This window comes from Oryctolagus cuniculus, chromosome 13, assembly GCF_051225735.1.
Source record: "Oryctolagus cuniculus isolate XC-2025 breed Fujian yellow rabbit chromosome 13, ASM5122573v1, whole genome shotgun sequence".
Classification (NCBI taxonomy): domain Eukaryota; kingdom Metazoa; phylum Chordata; class Mammalia; order Lagomorpha; family Leporidae; genus Oryctolagus; species Oryctolagus cuniculus.
In genome coordinates, this window is record NC_142879.1 from 61,573,025 (window position 1) to 61,600,465 (window position 27,441).

Here is a 27,441-nt window from a genome sequence, read left to right on the forward strand (position 1 = left end):
ACCTGCAGTGGCAGGGAAGTGACTATTTTATCACATATTAATAGGGTTCCACTGAAAAACAAAATTATACACAACTTTTCAGAAGAGTCAAGAGATTTTTTAGTTGTCGCTCTAAACATACAAATCAGAGCTATGCTTTTCACATAGATACAAAATAGAGAAACTCAGATGGCATAGAAGTCTGTACAGCAGGCTGAGGTGCATACAATAACAAGGTAATTCTTGTGTGAGGCACTAGTCATTTCATAGGTGAAGTTACAGAATGACTTGAGAAGAATGAGTCGTAGGGTGCTATCTCAAACCACCAAAGGACAGTCACTATCTTTGTCTAGGATGCACTAACAGTGACTTAGACCACATGGCTTAAACCACCGATGTTTATTTTTTACAGTTCTGCAGGCTGGGAAGTCTAAGATCAAAGTACTGGCAGAGTTTGTATCTGGTGAAGGCCTGTTTCTTGGTTCATAGATAATAGTCTTCTCTTGGTGGAAGGGATGTAGAACTCACTGGAATCTCTTTTATAAGGTTACTAATCCCATTCATAAGCGATCTACCCTCACAATCTAATCATTTCCCAAAGACGAAATCTCTTAGCACTCTCAAATTAGGGGTTAATAAATTTTGGAGGAGCACAAACATGCAGTCTCTAATAGTTACTATATCTTAATTTTATCCTATAATTTTGATAGTGCTGCAAACACATTTCTCAGCTCTGATTTAACTCAAGATTTACAGTTACACTCTGCTGGTACATCATTTTCGTTGAAATATTGAGTTAATAACGATTAACATTTCATAAGATAAGTAGACACAACTATCAGTATTTTTTCTTTTGAAAGCACATCATGTAGACAGAAAGAAGAAAAACCATTTCAGGCTAATTTGATTTTTGTTTTGTTTTAATCTAGTTGGTCAGAATTAATTTCAGGTGACATGAACTTTTCCATTTGTGACACAAACCTCAAGTAAAAAAGTGTACTAAAAATGATTTCACTGGTTAGAAAGGATTATGTAAATGGAGTCAGAGGAGTTTTAGGGCAGTAGACTGATTCTGTATGATTCTACAGTGGTGAAAACATGCCTTACACATTTATCAAGGACCGTAGGATGAATAACATGAAGAATGAGCCCTAATGTAAACTATGAACTTGGGTTGATTATCACGAGTTAATGTTGGTTAATTGATTGCAACAAACATAGTACACCTGGTGGTGATGTTGATAATAGGCTGTGTGTGAGAGAGGATTATAAGGGAACTCTCTGTCCTTTCCACTTAATTTTGCTGTAAGTTTAAACTGTTTTAAAAGACAAAGTCCATTAAACAAAAATGATTTTACAAAGCATTCAGATATAAACATGTTTTTGAATAACTACATGCACTCATTTTTAAAATATTCTCTTTGATATTAAAGATCTTAAAGTAATTTTGTATAAACTAGTAAATCTTTATAAATGGTGATTCAAAAATCACCAGGAAAGGACTAGATAAGAGAACCTCTATTGTAAATTGTTTTGTACAGTGAATAGTCATTCTACTGTAGTTATATAAATTCAGAGATGCCATAAAAGTGCCACAGATTAGGAACATTGGATTTCAAGACTTATCTAAACAGAATCTGAAAATTAATGAAAAGATTATGTCAAGAAATTTTAATCTTAATCAGAAATTTTCTTGGTGTTTTTTCAGTTATTTTATAACCTGGTGGCAATTGCAGACTCATGAAAATAATATAGTACCTAGAGGGCTGGCACTGTGGCATAGATGGTAAAGCTGCCGCCAGCATCCCATATGGGCGCCAATTTGAGTCCCGGCTGCTCCACTTCCGATCCAGCTCTCTGCTATGGCCTGGGAAAGCAGTAGAAGATGGCCCAAGTCCTTGGACCCCTGCATCCACATAGGAGACCCAGAAGAAGCTCCTGACTCCTGATTGGTGCAGCTCTGGCAGTTGTAGCCAACTGGGGAGTGAACCAGCAAATGGAAGACCTCTCTCTTTCTCTGCCTCTCCTCTCTATGTGTAACTCTTTCAAATAAATAAATAAATAAATAAATCTTTTTTAAAAAATTGCCAGATACTTTTCTTAGAACAGGAAGCAAATCCCTGGATTCACTGGAGAAATGAGAGGCAAAAATGGCCTTATTCTTGAGGGAACTAGATGATTCCCTAGAATGTAATTTACTATGGTGGCTCATCCTGCTCCTGTGGGTGAACAGTGGAGTCACAAACAAGGGAATTCCCACTGGGGTTCCAACCCTAAGAAGTTATTAGGTGAAAGACATGTTTAATGCCTTCCAGAGTGTGTGCTAGCTTGTCTTTTTTCCAGAGAAGAGACACAGGTGTTTATATAATTTTCTAAAGGCAAAATGGGCCAAATGGAATCCAAATCCTAGCCAAGATGTTGGCAAATATGAAATGTGACACATAGGAGGTTAGGATCCTGCTCATTTGGGGCTGCAAAATAAAAACCAGACTCTACTGAACAGGTGGGAAAAGGAGTAAGTAAGGAATTGGTGGGGGGAGGGTGAATGTAATCATCCAAGAAGTTTGAACATAATGCAATGATGAAGTACTTGCCAGGAATCAATATACACACTTGACTGATCTCAAGAAAAAGCAACTGAATTTGGAGAAACTAAACTTCTTGAGGTTCTCAATGACTTGTGGTACAGATTAACAAGGAAAAAGTCAGTGCCAAGATAAAACCAACCCACAGGCTACCTATGATACCGTTGACCCCTCTGTCCCTCACTGCAGTCCCCATTTTTTTTCCTCTTTTTTTTTTTTTCGGACAGGCAGAGTTAGACAGTGAGAGAGAGACAGAGAGAAAGGTCTTCCTTTTCCATTGGTTCACCCCCCAAATGGCCGCTACGGCCGGCGGGCTGCGCCGATCTGAAGCCAGGAGCCAGGTGCTTCCTCCTGGTCTCCCATGTGGGTGCAGGGCCCAAGCATTTGGGCCATTCTCCACTGCACTCCTGGGCCACAGCAGAGAGCTGGACTGGAAGAGAAGCACCCCAATCAGGATTAGAACCCGGTGTGCCGGCGCCGCAGGCAGAGGATTAGCCTAGTGAGCCACAGCGCCGGCCTGCAGTCCCCATTTTCATGGTCGTGTGCCTCTGTACTTACCATGATGCTCATTTTTCACACTTTAAAAATATGCATGGTGGCCGGCACCACGGCTCACTAGGCTAATCCTCCACCTGTGGTGCCGGCACCCCGGGTTCTAGTCCTGGTCAGGGCGTCAGATTCTGTCCCGGTTGCTCCTCTTCCAGTCCAGCTCTCTTCTGTGGCCCGGGAGTGCAGTGGAGGATGGCCCAAGTGCTTGTGCCCTGCACCTGCATGGGAGACCAGAAGGAAGCACCTGGCTCCTGGCTTCAGATCGGTGCAGCCTACTGGCCGCAGCGGCCACTTTGGGGGTGAACCAACGGAAAAGGAAGACCTTTCTCTCTGTCTCTCTCTCTCTGTCAAAAAAAAAAAAAAAATATATGCATGGTATTACCTCTCAGTGTGAGCTGTCCTGGACTCTGTGGAGTTTTGTGATTATGTGAAGGCTTTTTCATTATAGAAGTTAGGTGAGGGGCAGGTGTATATCCCACCTTGGAGTGTTGGTTCAAGTTCTGCCTCTGCTTCTGACCCAGGTTTCTGCTAATATACATCATGAAAGGCAACAGGTGATGGCCCAAATATTCGGGTCCCTGCCACCTACATGGGAGACCCAGGCTGAGCTGCTGGCTTCAGCCTGGCCCATCTGCAGCTGTGTGGGCCCAGGGGGAGTAAACCAGCAGACGGAAGATCCATCTCTCTCTCTTTCCCTGTTACTCTTTCAAATAAATTGAAAAACAAACAAAAAAGAATAAAAAAGAAGTTAGGTAGGAGGCAGAAACTGGCAGGGTTATGAGTCTACTTTCCCAGTTATTTGGATTTCCCCCACCTTCCTGTCATCATATCATACCTTAACTTCTAGCATAATACCGTAATATATTTATTACAAAAAGTTTTATCCAGATGGCACATATCACCATGTAAACGTCTTCATAAAAGTAAATAATTGTAACTGATTCAAGTATATCAGCTTTAATGCTATGTAGTGAAAAAAGCTGAGTGTTACAGCTGAGTAAATATTAAGAAAAAAACGTGGAATATTTTAGGCAGAATAACTAGTAAGTCTTAGAGCAGTCAAGTTCTTTGATTCTAATTACTTTTAATCCTTATTATTTGTCAAAATAAAAGGGGAAGAAATCCCCTCAGTAAATTTCAGAAATCTGATCAAGCAAAAAAATTCCTTATAACTAGATCACAGGTGGAAATCCTATTTTTAAAAAAATTGCCAAAGTGAGTTGTCAACGCCAGTACCATTGACAAACACAGTTGTTTAAATATAACAGATTGCCATTTCTCAGCAGGTTCATTAATCACAATTCAGCTTGCTATCAGCAGAGAAAATTATGGGTGTTATTAAATTTCCACCCCATTACCTTGACTTTTATTTGGAGCCATTCATCAACGATTTCCTTCTTCATTAGAAGTCACAAGTTAACCAAGCCACCAAGTCATCAAATAAACACAATACTCTTGATGATATCTTGGAAATACAAATGATTATTTCAATTTTATTAATTCACAAAGTTTCTTTTTTTAATATTTATTTATTTATTTGAAAGAGTTATAGAGAGGCTGAGGCAGAGAGAGAGAGAGAGAGGGAGAGAGGGAAGGAGAGAAAGAGGTCGGTCTTCCATCTGTTGGTTCACTCTCCAGATGGCCACCATGGCTGGAGCTATGCTGGTTTGGAGTCAGGAGCCAGGAGCTTCTTCTGGGTCTCCCACGTGGATGCAGGGGCCCAAGGACTTGGGCCATCTTCCACTGCTTTCCCAGGCCATAGCAGAGAGCTTGGATCAGAAGTGGAGTAGCTAGGACTTGAACCAATGCCTATATGTGATGCTGGCACTGCAGGCAGTGACTTTACCCACTACGGCACAGTGCCAGCCCCAACAAAGTTTCTTAAAGGCTACAGTAATTAATTCAAAACAATTCTAAACTCTTTGCTTCAAAAATCATGAGCTACAGATATTTCAAATAGTGCTTTGAAGAAAACTCTAGAAATAATGGTTTCCAGGAACTGGTCTGTACCACTATGACACGTCTGTTACTCCCGCAATCTCTCAATCTTTTTGCTAGATCTCCAGTACTCCTCTATTTAAGGAACCTTAATCTCTTGCCTTAATGAAAGCCTGACAGTTTCATTTTATTGTATTCTCCAGTAATCTTCCTTTTTAATCTTCCTTCCATAGGAAATGTTTAGGGGCCACATATTCAGGACTGGTTCTGAGATAGATGTCTTCTAAGATAATTTGATCACAAACAATATTAGCTAGTCAATCAACAAATATTTATTGACCACTGTTCATAGGAAATGAGAGAGCCACTAAAGAGGACACAAGGATCTTCTAAAACTTTATACTCTAGATAGATGGGCAATCATACATAAATACACAGGAAAAGCCAATTCTAATACTGAAGAGCAGACTATTAGCACTAAAACAATGTTATGGGTAGGAACTGCAATATGACTCCAATGGCTCGCTCTGGACCCTAGGGATGAAATGATTAATCCATCTTCCAAGAGAAGAGGGGGATGCAGAGTGGGAAGGAGCAGAGGAAAAACAAAGTCTAAGATGGATTTGAGGGAAGGAAGTTGAATCATTTATATCTGAAAACAAAACAGAATAAATCTTTTTATAAAAAAGATTTATATATATTAATTTGAAAGGCAGAATTACAGAGAAGCATAGGCAGAGAAAGAGACAGACAGAGAGGTCTTCCATCCATTGGTTCACTCCCCAAATGACCACAATGGCCGGAGCTGAGCCAAGTCCAAGCCAGGAGCCAGAAACTTCCTCTGGGTCTCCCACATGGGTGCAGAGGCCCAAGCACTTGGGCCCTCTTCTACTGCTTTCCCAGGCCATAGCAGAGAGCTGGATTGGAAGTGGAGCAGACAGGACTTGAACTGGCGCCCATATGGGATGACAGCAATGAAGGCGTCAGCTTTATCTGCTATGCCACAGCACTGGTCCCAGAATCAATCCTTAATGTGCTTTTGTTTATGGTGTCAGCTATGATTACATTTCTAATAATGAATATGATCAATCTTGAAATTAGCATATTTGACAGCGTCCATTTGGAAAGGTGAAGTACACAGGTCATCCATAGTTGATTGTGTTTGACCCCGTTTAGAATCATGGGAAATAGAGTCACGGTTGGCCCTAGCAGAATTACCATGTATGCTGATTGTTTTTCTAATATCTTGGCCAAATAAATTATAAATTATCATTGTTTGCAATGAAAGAGTAATACTGATGACTGACATAAATGGCTCCGTCCTTTCTCAGACTGATAAATTTGGGAAGCTCTTTAAATTTCTCCATTCAGAATATGTGGCCAGTTTTTTTGTACCTTAATTCCAGGTAGAGGGGCAAAGGGAATTTCCCCTACATTGAAAGTTTAAGACTTTTATGTTGGCTGAAATAAACTGGCAGTAGACAGAGCAACAAGAGAAAAAAACATACAAATTTCTTAATGTGTACATGTACATGGGAGCCATACAAAACATGGAGGTCAAAGAAGAGTCGGAGAGGGAAGTGGAAGATGTGAGCACTTTTAGAGGGGTGGTAAATTATTTTTAGGGGAAATGAATGGGCCTAAAGAACAGACTAATAACCTGGGACAAAGTTCTTCTGGGTGGTGAAGCTAAGGTGCAGAACTGCACTATCAACAAAGGTCTTATTATGCAGATAAAGTCTCTTAGGTAATTCCTGGGAGCTGCCCTCCAAATAATAGATGATAAGTCTGTCTGGGCTTAGTGATGACTTTAATTTTTTAATTTTTTTTTTATTTTTTGACAGGCAGAGTGGACAGTGAAAGAGAGAGACAGAGAGAAAGGTCTTCCTTTTGCCGTTGGTTCACCCTCCAGTGGCGGCTGCGGCCAGCACACTGTGGCTGGTGCACTGCGCTGATCCGAAGCCAGGAGCCAGGTGCTTCTCCTGGTCTCCCATGGGGTGCAGGGCCCAAGGACTTGGGCCATCCTCCACTGCACTTCCTGGCCACAGCAGAGAGCTGGCCTGGAAGAGGGGCAACCGGGACAGAATCTGGCGCCCCGACTGGGACTAGAACCTGGTGTGCTGGCGCCGCAAGGTGGAGGATTAGCCTAGTGAGCCACGGGGCCGGCCTTTAGTGATGATTTTTAATCTCTTCTCCTACCTGATGATTAATATTGCTTGGTTATCTCATGAGATTCCTAGGAAATGGGCTTAAGACAATTCTATTTCTTTTGGAACCATTCCTCTCAGAGATCTTTAGAAAGAGCTCCCAAACAGGAAATGTTAGAGAAGTCTTGATTCTAAGTCAGCTTCAAAGGCCTCCCAGTTTCCTTTAATTCAAAGAGTTCAGCATCCCAAAGCACCATACTTGGGTGTATCTTTTTTTGAGCCCCAACACAGGTAATTAGGTTCACCTACACCAGGTGGTGGTAGTAACTCATAAATTGCATAAACCGTAAAAGGCATATTGTTCCTTTTTCTGATTGCCAGTGTCTTCAGTGTACACATCTGGTGTACCCCCACCAGGACAACCGTGAATCTGAATAAACAGAACTTACAGAAGGAGATGTCTGTGCTTCATGCACTTGCCTTTCTTTTTTAATGTCCAACTTTAGTACTATGGTTCAAATATGATTTGTATTCAAATTCTAGGAACTCATGCTGGAGTTTAATCCCCAAAGTTTTATGTTAATATAATTAGGGGACTAGGAACCCAATCCAACTATGGTGTCTAAGGCTGAGTCCTTTTGAAAGTGATTAAATTAGGTCATTAGGGTGGAGCCCCATGATTGAATCCTGGTGGCTTTGTAAAGAGGAAGAGAGAGACAACACAAACATAAACACATGGATCCCCTGACTCTCTCCCTGAGATGCTCTGTATCACCTTGGGACTCTGCCAGCAAGAACGCCATTCCAGATGAGGCCCCTAGATATTGCAACTCCAGAAGCAGGAGCCAAAATAAACTGCTTTTCTTTATAAAGTTAGCCTGGCTTCATATTTTGTTACAGTAACAGAAATCTGTCTAATATAGTTAGGGATGAGAAGGTTCAAACTGAACATCACTGACAGGAAGCACAAGTGACGGCATATCACCAATACCTCTCACAGTGTGGGTTTCAGTGCAGTAAAGCTTAAGGAAAGCAGAGATTAGCAGAGGCCAGGGTGAGAAAACAAAGAGGAGGGCAGTCTGTTCACAAAGGAATAATCTACTCATAACTCAAACAGATCATGATACACATCACCACAAATGGATTTCAGTACGCTCATTTCTCATGGACAAATATCTGCTATTTCCAATTCCACTCACTAAGCGAAAAACCCACTTATCTCCAGAAATCACACCTGGGCTGAGAACAAGCAAATAAGAGATACTGTGATTGTTTCTTCTGGATCAGGTAACCAAGAGGACAAAAGGTAGCTGAACCCTGCTTTACAGTTCCGTCTGCTTTCTTTCTTCTATCAACTGACAACTCAAGCTACTTTTCAACAACAGATCTATTTATTTATTTATTTATTTTGTAAATTTGTCAGTACATAAAGAGAGAGCTCTTCCATCTACTGGTTCACTCTCAAAATGCCTGCGATGGTTGGGGCTGGGCCAGGATAGAGCTGGGAGCCAGGAACTCAATCCAGATCTCTTATATGTCTGGCTAGGACGCAATTACTTGAGCTATCACCTGCTGCCTCCCAGGTCTACACTGATGGGAAGCTGGAACTGGGAGTCAGAGACAGTAATCAAATCAAATCCAGGAACTTTGATAGGGGACATGAGTGTTTTAACTACTAGGCCAGATGCCTGTCCCCAGTGCCAACCTTGAAGGGCTTGGAATTACAGATACTGCCCTTGATGTCACAGCCACTAGACCATTATTAAAAGACCTGAGACTTTTAAATAGAAAAGTTTATAACCCATTATTTTTTTTAATATTTATTTTATTTATTTGAAAGTCAGAGTTACAGAGAGGCAGAGGCAGAGAGAGAGGGAAAGAGAGGTCAACCATCCAAAGGTTCATTCCTCAGATGGCTGCAACGGAACTGTGCTCATCCCAACCCAGGGGCCAGGAGTTTTTCTGGGTCTACCATGTGGATACAGGGGCCCAAGGACTTGAGCCATCTTCTACTGCTTTCCCAGGCCATAGCAGAGAGCTGGATAGGAAGTGAAGCAGCCGGGACTCGAACTGGTGCCCATATGGGATGCTGGCACTGTAGACAGTGACTTTACCCACTACGCCATACTGCCGGCCCCAACTCATTATATATAGATTTATTTATTTTTAACGATTTATTTATTTATTTGAAAGTCTAAGTTACACAGAGAAGGAGAGGCAGAGAAAGAGAGAGAAAGAAAGAGAGAAAGGTGTCTTCCATCCGCTGGTTCACTCCCTAGTTGGTTGCAACGGCCGGAGCCTGGCCGATCCGAAGCAAGAGCTTCCTCAGGGTCTCCCACGTGTGTTCAGGGGCTCAAGGACTTGGGCCATCTTCTACTGCTTTCCCAGGCCATGGCAGAGAGCTAGATAGGAAGAGGAGCAGCCGGTACTTGAATTGGTGCCCTATGTGTTGCCAGCACTGCAGGTGGTGGCTTAACCCGCTACGCCACTGCACCAGCCCCCCAACTTTTTATTTTTTAAAAAAAGTTTTGTGTAGCAAAATCCAAGGAAGTATTAGCATCAAATGCAGCACAAACCAGGAATCTTGAAGAAAGTCCGCCAGTTTTGACAAAAGAACAGCTTTCTTTCTTCTGAAGCACATTCATACAGAGAAGGCACAAAGATCAGGCATTGTGGTGAGTGGGCCGAGTCACTATTTGGAACAGCTGCATCCCACATCTAAGTGCTGGTTTGAGTCCTAGATGCTCTGCTTCTGATCCAGCTTCCTGCTGATGCAGAGAGGTAGAAGATAGTGGCTCAAGTGCTTGGGCCACTGCGAGCCACATGGGAAACCTGGATGGAGTTCCAGACCCCTGGCCTCTGCCTGGCCCAACTCTGGTTATTGCCGGATATTTGGGGCCTGAGTCAGCAGATGGAGTGTCGCTCCCCCTCTTCGTGGAGGAACGACACAGGGCCCTGCGTTGTTCTTTTGTCTGCTCGGCCCTCCCCGGGTTTGCTGCTGGTTCTTCCCAGGTTGGCTACCGACCCTTCCACCTCCGTGGAAGGGCAGTTCCCCCTGCCACTTTCCCCACTTCCGCGGGGGAGCGGCACACCGCCGGCCAGCTCTCTCGGGGGCTGCTCAGGTGTTCCTTCAGATAGATGTTCCTGGTGCATGTTGTCTCTCTCCTCCTTTATAGTCCTCTTCCGCCAATCCCAACTCTGCTACCCACATGCTGAGTACGCTGCTCTCCTCCAATCAGGAGCAGGTCCTGCTGTTTATTGGTTGAACTGGAGGCAGCTGTGTAGAAGCTGTTTCCTCCTCTCCCAGCGCCATATTGTGGGAGAGCAGATGCATAGAATAAGTCTTAATTCCAGTAACAGTCTAGTCCGAGTTGCTCCCCACAATGGAGAACCTCTGTCTGTCTTCCTCTTTTATTCTGCCTTTCAAGTAAATAAAAATGAAGCTTTTTTTTTTATTATTTGATAGGTAGAGTTATAGACAGTGAGAGAGAGAGACAGAGAGAAAGGTCTTCCTTCCGTTGGTTCACTCCCCAAATGGCCACAACAGCCGGAACTGCGCCGATCCAAAGACAGGAGCCAGGAGCTTCCTCCTGGTCTCCCATGCGGGTGCAGGGGCCCAAGCACTTGGGCCATTCTCCACTGCCCTTCCGGGGCACAGCAGAGAGCTGGACTGGAAGAGGAGCAACCCGGTCTAGAACCTGGCGCCCATATGGGATGCTGACACCACAGGTGGAGGATTAACCAAGTGAGCCATGGTGCTGGCCCCAAAATGAAGCATTTTTTAAAAGGAAGGGGAGAACAGGTGCATAGGAAGTATGGATTTCTCAGAGAAAAGGAGACATGGAAAAGAAACTGCAAGAATCAAGTAACAGTTCTTTTTGTTTCTAAACTAGGGAAGCTGTGGACATGTTTGGAGGCAGAAGAGGAGATGCTGAAGAGGAAAAGGGCTGACAAGGCTGGCTTTGTGGGAATGCAACGGGTGTAGACACCCAAGCGTTTGGTGTCGCTCCCCCTCTTCGTGGAGGAGCAACACTAAACCCTGCCTAGGCTTCATATCCGAGTCACGGCACCATTATGTTGCTCCCCCTCTTCGTGGAGGAACGACACAGGACCCTGCGCTGTTCTTTTGTCTGCTCGGCCCTCCCCGGGTTCGCTGCTGGTTCTTCCCGGGTTGGCTACTATCCCTTCCACCTCCGTGGAAGGGCAGTTCCCCCTGGCCACATTCCCCACTTCCGCAGGGGAGCGGCACACCGCCGGCTGGCTCTCTCGGGGGCTGCACAGGTTCCCTTAGATGTTCCCCTTAGATGTTCCTGGTGCATGCCGTCTCTCTCCTCCTTTATAGTCCTCCTCTGCCAATCGCAACTCGGCTGCCCACACGCCGAGTACGCTGTTCTCCACCAATCAGGAGCAAGTCCTACAGTTTATTGACTGAACTGGAGGCAGCTGGGTAGAAGCTGTTTTCTTCTCTCCCAGCGCCATATTGTGGGAGAGCAGATGCATAGAATAAGTCTTAATTCCAGTAACTTAGTCCAGTCCGGATTGCTCCCCACAGTTTGGTTTAGTGCTCTGTAGTCACTGTTTTGAAGTTCTTCTCAGTTTGTGAACCATGGTCCTGCATTTCCCCTTGGCAGTAGGCAGTCAGATTCTGTAGTGGGTTCTGAGAAATGATCTAGGTGAAAATGCTCTGAAAGGTATAAAACACTAGGTTACAGGCTGGTTAACGTCCCTCTCCCCCATAAATGTCTGCATCCTAACCTGCAGAATCTGTGAATGTTACTCTGTGTGGCAGAAGAGACTGTGCCCATGTGACTAAGGATTCTGAGAGGGAGACATTATCCTGGATCAATGAAATCACAAGGATCCTTATATGGGGAAGATAGTAGAATTAGGGTAAGGAAGGGAAGGCATGTGGCAGCCGAACAGAGAGGGAGGGAGGAGATGTGACCATGTGATTTGAGGTCACAAACCAAGGGAAACAAGCTGGAAAAGGCAAGGAGACGTATGGTCCCCTGGAGCTTCCAGAAAGAAATGCGGCCCTGCAGATCCATTTTGGACCTCTGACCTCTTAGAACTGGGAGGTAATCAGTTTTAAGTCATTCAATCTGTAGTGATTTGTTACAGCAGTGATGAGAAAATAACACACACTAAACAAATGTAAGGTCATGTATTGCTAGTTTTGTAGAAATTAAGGATATTAATATAACTAATAGCAATTAACATTTTTATTTTATTTTTATTTATTTATTTTTTTGACAGGCAGAGTGGACAGTGAGAGAGAGAGACAGAGAGAAAGGTCTTCCTTTGCCGTTGGTTCACCCTCCATTGGCTGCCGCGGCTGATCCGATGGCAGGAGCCAGGTACTTCTCCTGGTCTCCCATGGGGTGCAGGGCCCAAGGACTTGGGCCATCCTCCACTGCACTCCCGGGCCATAGCAGAGAGCTGGCCTGGAAGAGGGGCAACCGGGACAGAATTCGGCGCCCCAGCCGGGACTAGAACCCGCAAGGCGGAGGATTAGCCTAGTGAGCCGCGGCGCCGGCCATCAATTAACATTTACTCAGTACTTCCAAAGGCTAGGTGCTGTACTAGGCGATCTATGTATAAATATCTAACCATATTTAATCCTACTATTTGGGGGATAGAAATGAAGAGTACGTAACTAGAAAGGTTTAGGTTTGGGGTCACTCCAAGTTTTTCTGGGCATTTCTCCCCATTCCAACATTTCATTATAAATTCCTGGCTTTGTCCTATGCTTTAACGTGCATTATATTTGCATGTGTCCATACAGGAGTGCTAGTGGGACGGGACAAGAGAGGATATCACATCTGGGGCGCCAGCCACCTCTACAAGTCGCAGGGGACTTACCCAGGCACCCACAGCAGATGTGAAGCTAAGGAAAAGTGAACGAAACAAAGAAACCTCTTTGACCGCAGGTCGAAAATGCCGCCCCATTCGATTTTAACTCTCATAAGTAGTGGACGCGTCCTGGATCCCGGCGGCTGTGCGATGGCAGCGGACGACGACGCGCTGGGCGGCCACAGGCACCACGCAGGGAGGACCGCAGCTTGTTTCCCGGAGCAACCGCCCGCGTCGCGGCCCTGGGAGCCGGCGCGGGCGCGGGGACAGCCGGGCGGCCGGCAGGAGCGGTTGGCGCCCCGGCTCCCGGCCCTCACCTCCCGGTGTTTTGGAGGCCCGCGTGGTCCCGCCTCATTGGTCGCCGAGGAGCCTCAGGCCTAGGGGAGGAGGAGCGGCCTCCTTAGTTGTAGTTCCCGGGTTTACTCGGCCGCCGGCTTCACTTTCCCAGCACAGCACCCAGGCGACGGCCGGGACCACGACTCCCACAAGGCCCCGCGCTCGGGGGGCGTGGCCGCGGCCCCCAGGAAAGCCGGGGGCGGGGCCGCCTGGAGCATGAAGCGGGGGCGCTCGGCTCTCCTGCCTCACAGCTGCCGCGCGCCGGTGGGGGGAGCGTCCCCCGACTCCCGGCCGGCGTGCAGCCCTCTGACCCTGGACTTTCTCTGCCGCCGGAAACCGTCCGCTCGGGTCGTCGCCGGGGCCGTCCGCCGTTCCTGGCCCTGAGGGGCCCGGCCGACCGCGGCCAGGGTAGAGGTCAACATGAGCTGGGGGCTCCTCTGGGCCGGCGCCGGGCAGGGGGCGGCGGTCGCAGTGCAGCTGTTGGTCACCCTGAGCTGCCTCCCGAGCGTTGTCGAGGCCCAGGTAAGCCTGAGGGATGGCGGGCCGGGGACCCCCCCGGCCGAACGCCCGCGGACGCTGAGAACAGCTGTGGCCGTTCGGCAGGGAGGGCCGGGGCCGGAGCTGAAGTGATTTCTGGAGAGCGGAGAAGCCGGGGGGGGGGGGGGGGGGGTCCAAGACCTGACGGTCAGTGTAGGCGACGCCCGCGAATGGACTGCGGTGTGCCGGGATGGCGACACTCGGGGCAGTGGCAGGCGAAAAAAGAGGAAGGTGGTGAAGGTCTCCTGAGCTGTTTTCTTTTTTATCCTGGTGTTTGAAGCGGCTGGGAGTGTGGCGGGAGATGGCACTGGGATGAAACCCTCGTCTGTCTTGTGAAGAGAGCCGAGGACTCCTGGAAATGGTGACGTCCTCCCCTTCAAGAGCCCGCAGACCCCCGCAGCCCTGCCAGAGCGGAGTGGGTTGGGAGGGGGGCACAAGACCTGACTTCCTTGGACTTCTGGACTAAAGGTTCTTGGGTTTTTCCTCTTGCTCAAGATAGCTTTATTTTTACCCAACTGTGATGTGTCTGCTAAGTGGCAACAGCAGGTGAGCCCAGGTAGGAGCCGAGGCTCTGGCTTTCAGTAGTGAGGTGCCAGCTGGAGAGTAAACGGTGGAGTTTGGGGTTTGTCTTGGTGAAGCAGATCTTGACAGAAGTGTTCTCTGTATGCTAGGAATCAGGGTTAGCTGACCGGAGCCTTTTGCCCTAAGAGCGGTGTTTGCTGCTGTTTTAATTCAGTACAATTGAACAGACTGTTAGGTGATGCTGTGTCTCTGCACCTGCTGCAAAGTAACAGCACTGTTAAAAGAAAAAAAAAAATGCTCTCAGGTGGCCTGATAATGAGGGGGGATGACATTTGAAGCAATTAATGCTCATTGCTACCAAAGTGGAAGGTAAGTGTAGCCACGTAAACATGTTTGTCTGACTTGATTCACTCTTTTTCAAGGTTTTATGGTGCCCTGTGCACTAACTCCAAGAATACGTGAATATTCCGTTTGTATCCAAGTTTGAATATTATTTTATTTGAAAGGGAGAGAGACGGATATCTCCCACCTAGTGGTTCACTCTGCAAATACCTGGGACTGCTGTACTAATTCCTGTCTCCCATGTGGGTACAAGGACCCAGGTACTTGACCCATCACCTGTTGCTTCCCCAAATGCACAGTAGCAGGAAGCTGGAATGAAAAAGCAGAGCTGGGACTCCAGTCTAGGCACTCCTATGTGGAATGTGGGCATCCTAAGCAGTAGCTGTGCCCAACACCAGCCCCTGATTATTTTTTAAATGAATGATTTGATAAAAGGGGCAAACTTTTGGTGTTGGGAGCACGCTAAAAATGCAGATTCTTTGACTGTAGCTCCAGATATACTGGTTGAGTGAATCTGGAATGTGACCCAGGAACCAACATTTTAAACAAGCCCTGCCAGTAACTGTAGTGCAGTTATCCTTTTTACTATTTCTTGGACCCCCAACTGGAAAACACAAATAGTGGAAATCTAGACATATCTATCAGACTTAGGAAAGGTAAGTTTCCAGATTCTCTTGCAAAATTATTTTCTAGTGAGTAGTTGGGTTTTGGTTTTTGACTGGAATTTGTATTTAGATATTATTCTAAATGAAATTTCTCATTTCCTACTACAAATCATACATTGAATGCTTTATAGTCAATCTAGAAGCTTTGTTTTAGATTTCTTTACCCTTAATTATGTATAATTAATGTTTCATATTCCCTCGTATACTTTTAATTTTGCTATGTCCAAATGAATATACTGGAGTATAGTTTAACAATTAAAGATTTGTACACATTCAAAATAGTGTTGTGCCATTCCTATCCTTTAAAGTGAAAGTATTTGTTTTTTGTTTCTGATGGTACTTTTTTTTTTTTTTTTAAGGATTTTATTTACTTGAGTGGTGGAGTTACGGAGAGAAAGAGGGAGAGACAGAAAGGTCTTCCGTCTGCTGGTTCACTCTCCAAATGACCGCAATGGCTGGAGCTGGGGCAATATGAAGCCAGGAGCTTCTTCCAGGTCTTCCATGTGGATGTAGGGGCCCAGGACTTGGGCCATCTTTTACTGCTTTCCCAGGCCATAACAGCAGGGTTGGAAGAGAAGCAGCCAGGATTCAAACTGGTGCCCATATGGGATGCCAGTGCTGCAGGCAGAGGCTTAACCTATTACACCACAGTGCTGGCCCCTCCAGTAGTACTTTCTATTATAGTGTTTGATCATCTTTTAGGTGGTACTTTAATCTGTAACATACTTGAAAATACTTAACTTGATAAATCTCTTAGAAGTGGTGCCATTCCCAGGAGGCCAGTGGAGGATGGCTCAAGTGCTTGGGCCCCTGCACCCGCATGGGAGACTGGGAGGAAGCACCTGGCTCCTGGCTTCGGATTGGCGCAGTGCCGGCCGTAGCGGCCATTTGGGGAGTGAACAAACAGAAGGAAGACCTTTCTCTGTCTCTCTCATTGTCTATAACTCTACCTGTCAAATAAATAACAAATAAATAAATAAAGTGGTGCCATTGAGGTAAACTGATGTTAGATGAGAGTGATGTTAAAGTAGAATCAGAATGCAGACCTCATTCTGGTCTAAACTGTGTATTTGCTCCTCTGTAGTATATAAAAGCAGAAGGAGATCAGGAAAATAAAAAGTAGAACTAAGCCACTTCTACATACTAAATTGGTAGAAAAACAGTAAAGATAAAGAGAAGTCTACTTTTCGAAAAATACTTCTATTCATAGGAAATCAAAGTCATTTAAGGAAACAAATGTATTTCCTTGCAGTAAAAGCAGAAAAACACGTTTTTGAGCATAAACATTATGCATTGGTGTATCATTTTTCATATAAATAAAATGCAAATGTGCTTTGTAGTATGGTTAAGCTTTAGGAACTAAAGGCATAGTGCATACAAGTGATTTAACAATCTTCCTGTAAAAAATAATGTCAAATACAGTTTAAATCTTTCTAAATACACATCTGAGGTGGAATGAAGTCAAGGACTACATAGACACCTACACCCCACCCCCTAACAAATGGAAAGCCAGCAATTTGGGATTCAAATAAAGTTATACCAGTTCATCACCTGAGGGTTTTTCCCAAACCCGGAAGACTGTGAGCTTCTGCTTTAACAGCTGGCTGCATAGGGTGGAGTGGGCAAAAAATAACACCATATCTGTCCCAAGAGGAAACTAATAAGAGATCCTGCCATGAAGCTTTAACTCCAAAGAGCTAGATACTCAATGTCAGGGTAAATGTGAATGAATCCCAATGATAGTAAGCTGAAAGTAAATAAAGTTGCTGGGGGGTGGGAAAGAAACTCCATTGAGAATTTATAAACATGAACCAGCCCTTACTCAGGGTTACAGGCCAAAATCTTGCTACTTGTGCTGGGAAAAACACCATGTGGAAAATAAAATTTATAACAACAAGCAGTCCCAGGTTTATATAGCTCAGGCTACTGTTAGAAGCAAATGTCCATCCCCTCCGGGGGAGTTTATTCAGCTCAAGCCTTAAAGCATTCTTGAAGGTAAAGTACCTAAAAGAATAAACAACTAACAGTAAAAACAAAGCAGAACAAAATAAAACCAAGGAAACAAAATCACAAAACACATAAGGAGACAAGGCCAACTTAGGACTTTTTGGTTTTATGAGGTTGTGAAAGTGATCTGCATTCAATAGAAACCATGCTTGAAGCTTTGAATTTTGATCCTTTCCGGAGCAAGTGATACATGGTGAGACTCCTGTGATGTTGGGCAATGGTAGAGAGCTACTTTTCCTAGTCAGCCATGCATTCACAAGTGGGAGACAGCTGATAGGTTGGTGTGCTGTGTTGCTAAGCTATGTCATTTAGTAGGTTGGGTGTGTTAAATGCACTTTAAACTCATGTTTTCATAGCATGGATAGGCTTATTGGGACATAACTCCCTCCTAAGTGAGGAGCATGTTTATTAGAAACAGAAGACAGGAACAGACATGTAATTATCTTAGATTCTGAAATTCTCAAATAATGTCACTATATTGTGTAAAAGAAGCTTGAAAGTGTGAAAAGAGAATAAGATTTTAAAGAATGAAAATTTTAGAAGTGGAATTAAAAACTCAGTGGATGGATCAAATAACTGATTGTACTCAGCTGAAAAAAATTATTAGACAACCATCTCATGTCTTTTTTTTCTATATAATACTTTGTGACATCCTCTTCTATCAGGTTCATACCTCACTAATAAAATTGAAGCACAGAAGAGAGTAAGCCACATGTATTCACTTACTCATCTGTTCTTACATATTTTTGAATTCCTGTTGATTACCATAGATGAACTGTTTGTGCTCTTATCAAAAGACAGTCCTTCCTAGTACACAAGGGGCCTTCAGGGAATTCACAGGAGATGTGTAGTTTGAAAAAATTCTGCTTGGACTTAAAATGGTTTTTTTTGGTACCAAGATAGACATCTTTAAGTTTATAAAAAATTTTTTATTTGAGAGGCAAAGAGATGACAAGACAGAGAGTGATCCCATGCTCTGGCTCACTCCTCAAATACTAGCAGAAAGGACTGTTGTTGGCTGAGCCAGGAGCTGGGAACTTAGTCTAGGTCTCCCATGTGGGTGCCAGGTACCCAACTACTCGAGCCATTACCTGCTGCCTCCCAGGTGCGCATTAGTAGGAAACTCGAATCAGGAGTTGAGCTGAAACTGGATCTCAGACACTGTGATATAGATGTGGGTATCCCAACTGCTAGGCACCAAATGCCCAAGCCCACATTTATCTTTTAATTTCATTTTTCCATAAACTTTTTGAAGTCCCCTGGTATTAGGTTCCATTCTTCTTTTCTCATTCAAGGGCATGACCCCAGAAATCTTCCCTCTCTCGTATCATCATTTTGTCCTGTAAGACACTGTTACTGTTGTCATAAAACATACTGTTAATTGTACTATTTAATGTATTCATCTGTTTCCCACTCTGTTTCTAAGGTTTCTGCTAAAGTGTCCCTATAACTGACGTGTTCTCTTGTCTAAAGTGTCCCATTCCCTGACCATATAATATAAACCAGAAACCTTGCATCCTCACTTGGTACTACGTGTTCCTTTTACCCTTCATTTAAACCCATCCTATTGGCCGGCGCCGTGGCTCAATAGGCTAATCCTCCACCTTGCGGCGCCGGCACACCGGGTTCTAGTCCCGGTCGGGGCGCCGGATTCTGTCCCGGTTGCCCCTCTTCCAGGCCAGCTCTCTGCTATGGCCAGGGAGTGCAGTGGAGGATGGCCCAAGTGCTTGGGCCCTGCACCCCATGGGAGACCAGGAAAAGCACCTGGATCCTGGCTCCTGCCATCGGATCAGCGCGGTGCGCCGGCTGCAGCGGCGGCCATTGGAGGGTGAACCAACGGCAAAGGAAGACCTTTCTCTCTCTGTCTCTCTCTCTCACTGTCCACTCTGCCTGTAAAAAATTAAAAAAAAAAAAAAGTTTAAACCCATCCTATCATTCAAAAATACATTTGATATGAAAATATATTTGGTCTGTGTCTCTGATTCCTGACATAGAACTCCTAAAACTTTTGACTTTATCCAAATGATGGGGGTGCATTTTATTACTCAAAATAAGTCTCAATCACATCTGAGTTCATGCCAGTGAAGTGATTCAGAGTGAGACCCTATATTCTATAGCTTCAGGATAGGGCTAGAAAGACCAGAAAGATCCAGTAATCCAAATCTTAAACAACTAGATTTGATGAGCATCTGGGCTGGAGAACACATTGACTTGCTGAGGGAGTGGTGGGCTGGGAGAGGGCATGGGAGTACCGCATGTTCCCCAGCCCCACTCCCAGTACTTTTAAGTATATCTACTGTGTAGCTGTTGCTGAGTTGTGTCCTTTATAATAATAAAAGTTAAGTATAAGTGTTTGCTGAGTTTTGAGAACCATTCTGACAAATTAGCAAACTTAAAAAATGGAGGTTCTGGGAACTCCTGCTTTATGGCCTGTCAGAAGAACAAATGTCCTGACTTGATAATAGCATATGAAGAAGGGACAGTTTAGCGGGACTTGGCCTTTTACTTGTGGATCTATACTAATGGTTAGCATCAGAATTAAATTGCTAGATATCTTATTGATCTCTGAGAGAACTGATTGGTATGAGAATACACCTCAGACTCAGCAAAGACTAAAATTTTATAAGGGGGCTGGCATCATGGTACAGTGGGTTAAATCACCACTTGCAATGCCAAGATCCCATATTGGAGCACCAGTTCAAGTCCTGGTCAGCTACCCTGTTAATGTACCTGGGAAAGCAGTGGAAGATGGCCCAGGTGTTTGGGTACCTGGCACCCATGTTGGAGACCCAGATGGAGTTCCTGGCTCCTGGCTTCGGCCTGGCTGAGTCCTGACTGTTGAAGCCATTGAGGGAATAACCAGCAATGGAAAATCTCTTTGTTTACTTGTCTCTTCCTTTCTCTGTCATTTTGCCTTTCAAATAAATAAAATGCATCTTAAAAAATAAATTATAATGGTCTCCTAATTCTCTCCTTGACTACTCTGTAGTCCTCCTTGTTTTTCAAAAACATTGGACAAGCTTACTGCTTTAGGGCCTTAGCCTTTAGTATTCTCAGTTGCAGTGCTTTCCCCCCAGGTACCTGCTTGTCTTGCTCCTTTCTCTCCTTCCAGTTTTGTCAGAATTCCACCGAGCCCTTCCATAACTGTCCAATTTTAAATTGTGGAAGCCACCATTCTGCAATTCTTACCTTGATTCCTTTGTTTTTTTCCTGTATCACTTATGGTAATATATACTTTTGTTCTTTTCCCCTTTATGAGAACATAGGCTCCTTGAGGGTAGACTTTCATGTTTTTCCCCCTACAATTTGTATTCCCAGCACTTACTGCAAAGCTTGTGTTAGGTCTCAATAAATATGTTGAATGAATAAATAAATGGAAGATAACTGCAAATAAATTATTCACAGTTAATTCCAGAGAGACAATAAGATAATAAATATTAAATAGGAATTAAGAGACATGGAAAAAAATAGTAAAAAGGCCTAGTATGTCTAATTGATGTTCCACGAGAATATAATAGAATAGGGAAGAATCAGTATTGATTCCTACAAATCCGTATGTAAGAAATAACCCAATAGAAAAATTAACAAAAACAAGTAGACATTTGACAAAAGTATAGGGGCTAGGCCGGCGCCGCGGCTCACTAGGCTAATCCTCCGCCTAGCGGCGCCGGCACACCGGGTTCTAGTCCCGGTCGGGGCGCCGGATTCTGTCCCGGTTGCCCCTCTTCCAGGCCAACCCTCTGCTGTGGCCAGGGAGTGCAGTGGAGGATGGCCCCATGGGAGACCAGGAAAAGCACCTGGCTCCTGGCTCCTGCCATCGGATCAGCGCGGTGCGCCGGCCGCGGCGGCCATTGGAGGGTGAACCAACAGCAAAAGGAAGACCTTTCTGTCTCTCTCTCTCACTGTCCACTCTGCCTGTCAAAAAAAAAAAAAAAAAAAGTATAGGGGCTGGCATTGTGGTGTAGCTGATAAAGTCACCTCTAGCAATGCTGGCATCCCATAAAGGCACCATTTCATATCCTAGCTCTTCCCCTTCCAATCCAGCTCCCTAAGGGGCTGGGAAAAGCAGTGGATGATGGCCCAAGTACTTGGGCCCCTGCATCCACATGGGAGACCTAGATGAAACTCTTGGCTTCAGCCTGGCCCAACCATGGTCTTTGTGGCCTTCTGGATAGTAAATCAGATGGAAGATTCTCATGAACTCTTTCTCCCTCTTTCTGTAACTCTGACTATCAAATACAGATAAATATTTTTAAAAAACTCATAAAACATGTGAACATACATTCTCAGTGCAAATAAAAATGATACACTTTCATGCTTGCTAGATTGGCAAAAATAAAGCATAGATTTAATATCAGATGTTGGTAAGGATATGGCTCAACAGTAATTCCTATCTGTTGTTGGTAGGATAGTAAATTGATAAAACTATTTTGGAAATAAGCCTGCCATTCTCTCAAACAGCTGATCATATACTTAGAGCAGCAGTTCCACTCCTAAGCATATAACCTGGAAAAACTCTTGCGTACATGTCAGGGGATATATATATATATATATATACACACACACACACACAAATGTTCACAAATTTTTTTAAAGATTATATTTATTTGAGAGGTGGAGTTACAGAGAGAAAGGTCTTCCATCAGCTGGTTCACAAATGGCTGCAATGGCCAGAGCTGAGCTGATCAGGACCAGGAGCCAGGAGCTGCTTCTGGGTTTCCCACGCAGGTTCAGGGCCCAAGCACTTGGGCCATCTTTCACTGCCTTCCCAGGCCATAAGCAGAGAGAAGGATTGGGAGAGAAGTAGCCAGGACTTGAACTGGCACCCATATGGGATGTTGGCCCTGCAGATGGAGGCTTAACCTACTACGCCACAGCACCAGCCCCTATAGCATTATTCCTTAGCTAGATATGCAGACAACCTAAATATGGGTTGTATTAGTTTCCTGTTTCTGCTGTAACAAATTGTCATAAACTTAGTGACATCAAGCAATATAAATTTGTAGTTTTGGGGATAGCTTTTATAGGGTTAAAATTTAGGTGTTAGCAAGGTTGCATTCCTTCTGTAGTCTCTAGGAAGGAATTGTTCTTTCCCTTTTATAAGCTTCTAGAGCCTTCTGTAATATTTGGTTGTTGACCTCTTCTTACATCATGGAAGTCAGCAGCACAGGATAGCATCTTCTGTTTCTTTCTGACTTGAATTTCCTTCTTTTGAAGAACTTTGTAACTACATTGGTCCCACTTGAATAATGTAGTATAGCTCTCCCATCTCAAGGTCCTTAATTTAATCACATATTTGTTGGCATGTAAAGTACCATTTGGAGATTTTAAGAATTAACGTCACAGACATCTTTGTGGGTGGCATTATTCTGCCTACCATTATGTCTATTAATGATAGAATGAATAAATTGTAGTATTTTCATATTATACAACACTTACAATAGGGAAAATAAACAATCTACTGTAAGCTCATCCTTATGAAATGATAGTCAGAAGAAAATGTTAGCAAAAGAGGGTCATGTTCCACTGCTTTCCCAGGCACATAAGAAGAAAGCTGAATTGGAAGTGGAACCTGAATCAGCATTCATATGGGATACCACTGTTGCAGGAGGTGGCTTAACCACTGTGTCACAATGTCAGCGCCAGCAAAAGCAGCATATTACAGAAGAATTCACACATTAGATTCCATTAATATTAAAGTTTAAAATGAGGAAACTATGTTGCATTACAAAGAAAACTAAAGGTTTATTTTTACCTCCATGGAGGGGAGGAAGAAGGAACTGAAAGGGTACTAGCAGCATTTCATTTATTTCATTTCTGTTTTTTTTTTTTTTTCAAATTTTGATGGTATACAGGTTTGTGTCTCAATAATAGCCTTTAAAAGTCACAAATATATGTATGGTAATTTTATATAACCTAACCCCTTCCACAATTGGAATATTTTAGATAAATTGATTTTAACCACCATATTTTATTTTAAGAAAAATTCGTAAGGAGGCCAGCGCTACGGCATAGCAAGTAAAGCTGCTGCCTGCAGTGCTGGCATCCCATGTGGGAGTCCCAGCTGCCCCACTTCTGATCCAGGTCTCTGCTATAGCCTGGGAAGGCAGTGGAGGGTGGCCCAACTCCTTGGGAGACCTGCAGAAAGCTCCTGGCTTCAGATCGTCACAGCTCGGGCCATTTCAGCCATCTGGGCAGTGAACCAGCACATGCAAGACCTTTCTCCCTTTCCTTCTCTCTCTGTGTAACTCTGACTTTCAAATAAATGAGTAAATCTTTTTTTAAAAAAAATCAAAAGAAAGAACAACACTAGATAAAACTTTCTAAAACTTTTTTTGACTTTTTTTTTTTAAGGATAGTTATTAAGTAGTATGTGAGAACAATGGAATGAAATTTAGGAGTTAGTGACAGGATCCCAAGAATTAAGACAGCAAAACTGAATTCCAGAGCCAAGATTCTTGATAGTGATCTTTTGTTCTTTGTTACAAGATAATATAGCTTTTTGTAGGGAGTTTGGGGGCACAATTACACTTCTAGGAAGAAAGAACAAGACAAAAACAATTTGCAAGGACGGGTTTCCGTTTTCTGATCATTGCTTGCATGTATTCATGCTGTGGGCCACATGAATAATCTTTAACAGGCTAAACATCATTCTTGTTTTTAATTGAAAATGTAAATTTAGTTGTAAGTCCATACAGAGTTGTAAGAAATAATACAATGAAATACCATGTACCCTTTATAGTTATTCCAATGGTAGCATCTTAAAAATATTGTATAGTTTTATAATAAGGATATTGACATTGATAGAATTGGTTCGCATTTCCTGTTTTACTTGTCCCATTTGTGTGTGCTTATTAATTCTGTATTATTTTGTCTGTTTGTGTATCCATCCCAACAGTCAAGGTGACTGAAGAGTTTCATTACCATAACAATTCCCCTTGTTGCTTTTTTTTTAACCATGCTACTACATTCTGACGCCATTCCCCTACTCTAGCTCTCATTCTCTTCACCAGTTCCTAAGCCTTGGTAACTAATAATCTGCTCTCCGTTTCTAAGAGTTTTCATTTTAAGAAAGTTCTGTAAATAAGTCATACAGTATGTAACCTTTTGGAATTGGCTTTTTTCCCCACTCAGGATGATTTCTGGAAAATTCAGCTAAGTTGCATAACAATCAATGATTCTACTTTCTTTTCAGCTGAAGAATGTTTTATGGAAATTTTGAACTCTGAATTTGCTTTGTGACTACAAGTTTCTTTTCTTGGTTTAATGTATACTTTGAGTAGTGGCTAAGACCGTGGTTTTTAAAGTCTGATAGATTTGGGAATAACTTCCATTTCTATTTTGGAAAAATAATTTTAGCTTGCTAAACCTTAATTTCCCTATATGTTAAAGGGGGTTTAATAGTACATTATTCATAGGATACTTAAAAAATATTTTAAATAGAGAGCAGATGCCCCTATCCACTGGTTTATTCAACTGCCCAGATCAGCCAGAACTGGGCCTAGCTTAAGCTGGGAGCTGAGAACTCAATCCAGGTCTCTCACAACCGGAAAAATCACCTGTTGCCTCCCCATGTCTACATTGGCAGGAAACTGGAATCTGGAGCTGGAGTTAGGAACAAAACCCAGGCAATCCAATATGGGATATGGGCCTCTTAACTGCTAGACCAAATCCCTACCCATCATGGATACTTTTTTTTTTTTTTTTTTAAGATTTATTTATTTATCTGAAAGTTAGTGTTACAGAGAGAGGGAGAGACAGAGAGATTTTCCATCTACTGGTTCACTCCCCAGATGGCCACAGTGTCAGGCTGGGCCAGGCTGAAGCCAGATCAGGCTGAAGCCAGGAGCTTCATCTGGATCTCCCATGTGGGTGCAGGGACCCAAGATCTTGGGCCATCTTCTGCTTTTCCAGATGCATTATCAGGGAGCTGGATTGAAAGTGGAGTAGCTGACACTCAAACTGGTGCCCATATGGGATGCCAGCATTGGAAGTGGCTTTACCTGCTATTCCACAGCACTGGACCCCATCATGGATACTTTTAAAGAATAAGTAAGATAACAGATGTAAAGCTCTTAACGCTGTGACTGTCAAATAAGTGTTCCACAAATGGTAGACTAGATGAAAGATGGGCTACTAGAACTATAATATTACAGTCTATGACTTCAAGGTTAATCTAGGAAGAGATTACTTTAGCATTCTAGTGGGTGCTTGGATTATATATGGTTAGGCAGAGAAAGGACAATTTAATATCTTCTTGGACACTTAACAAGAATGGTTCATTCTTCAGAATGGATATACTTGATCTTTTCTTCAGATTTCATTGATCTCAATAAAATGTCACTGCTTTACTGTTGTATATCTTATTTAGCAAATACTGGCTAATTTGAATAAATAAATTATTTTAAGCCTGAAGTGTCAGCAGTTTACAGATTTTAATATATAGAAATGAATGTGTGTATTCTAGGTCACTGGAGTTCTGGGTGATTGTTTGTGTGATATTGACAGCATTGATAACTTCAACACCTACAAAATCTTCCCCAAAATAAAAAAATTGCAAGAGCGAGACTACTTCCGCTATTACAAGGTAAGATGATAATTTATTTTGTTGATACTAGAGATTTATATATAGCAGTGTTAGATGTGACTTTTATGACTCTTTTGAAAGTTCACTTTGACTCTTCTCAGCACCCTAAAATATCTTCATCATTTGCCTATAAAAATTATCATAGTCAAATCTCATTGGTCTTTTAAAAATACTAAGAATACAAATCCTCATCCTGTGTTTGGGGAATTTCTTATCTTTCAGTTTTGGTTTTGAGGCAGATATTCCTCTTTCTACAGAATGAAAATGCCAGAAATTGGTAGTTAGTCTCCCTTATATCATTGGCTCTGCAATCTGGATGCAGCTACCCAGGCTTTGAGTTGTGCTGATTGTGGTGTGCTAAAACATTGTTAGCAGTGCCCAGAGCCACAGCAGCGGCTGTCCATTGGATAGCTCTAGTCTGAGACTAGATTTAGAACTTCACCCATAGTAATACTGCAGAATTGGCTCTTAAATCTAATGATCTGCTCTAGATCCTTACAAAATAATTATGAATGTGGCAGTAGTCGCTGAATATGGTAATGAGGCAATATTCTGAAAAGCAGTATTTTACATTTTAGAACTTTTTTTTAAAGATATATTGATTTGAAAGGCAGAGTGACAAAAAGAGAGGGAGAGAGAGAGGCGATCTTCCATCAGCTGGTACCATATGGCCACAACCATCAGAACTGTGCTGGGAGCCTGGAACTCCATTTAGGTCTCCTACATGGGTGGCAGGGGCCAAAGTACTTGGGATAGCTTCCACTGCTTTCCCAGTTGCATTAGCAGGGAGCTGGATCAGAAGCCATGCAGCCAGGACTCCATCTGGTGCTCTAATATGGAATGTCAGCATCACAGGCAATGGCTCAACCCTGTTGCACCATAGTGCCGGCCCCTAACAGTATTTCAAAAGTTACCATAAGGCTTTGGTATTTTCCCTGTCTGCTTGCTCCCAGTATTCAAATGGTTTATGATTTCTATTTTTATTGTATTATAAAAATTGACAAAGATTTTCTTTTTACCCTAATTCTATATTGGCTATGTTAGTCCTTTAAATATTTTTAAGGATAAAAAAATCCATTATTTGGAAGTTTTAAGTTGTACAGTAAGATAACAAATGAGGGGATTAAATGTTGGGGAACCCATCCTCTTTGCCAATTAGCAACAAGAATATCCAAAAAAAAGATCAATTTTTAAAAAATATTTATTTATTTGAAAGAGTTACAGAGAAAGATCTTTCATCTGCTGATTCACTCCCCAAATGGCTGCAAGAGCTGGGGCTGGACCAGGCTGAAGCCAGGAGCCTAGTGTTTATTCTGGGTTTCCCATGTGAGTGTCAGGGGCCCTAACACTTGGCCATCTTCTGCTTTTCTCAGGCCATCAGCAGGGAGCAGGAT

The 27,441-nt window shown here is 43.3% G+C and overlaps 1 protein-coding gene and 1 long non-coding RNA gene across 11 annotated transcripts in view; one reads left to right on the forward strand and one right to left on the reverse strand.

Annotated features, from left to right (window-relative positions):
• Positions 1–9,361: 9,361 nt before the first annotated feature.
• Positions 9,362–9,910, reverse strand: LOC149122619 (uncharacterized). Its single transcript, XR_016219042.1, has 2 exons — positions 9,775–9,910; positions 9,362–9,600 (listed from the first exon to the last, which is right to left on the reverse strand). It is a non-coding gene; the product is annotated as an uncharacterized LOC149122619 (long non-coding RNA).
• A 3,635-nt stretch (positions 9,911–13,545) lies between these two features.
• The window catches only part of ERO1B (endoplasmic reticulum oxidoreductase 1 beta), a 68,005-nt gene continuing 54,109 nt past the window's right edge, over positions 13,546–27,441 (forward strand). For all 10 annotated transcript variants that reach the window (XR_016219037.1, XR_016219038.1, XR_016219036.1 and 7 more), the window contains exons 1-2: positions 13,546–13,909; positions 25,928–26,047. Coding sequence is in view for 5 of the 10 variants with exons in the window: in XM_051820764.3 (XP_051676724.3) it covers positions 13,808–13,909; positions 25,928–26,047 (222 nt within the window). In the remaining 5 variants the exon portion in view is untranslated. The remainder of the gene's footprint in view (positions 13,910–25,927; positions 26,048–27,441) is intronic.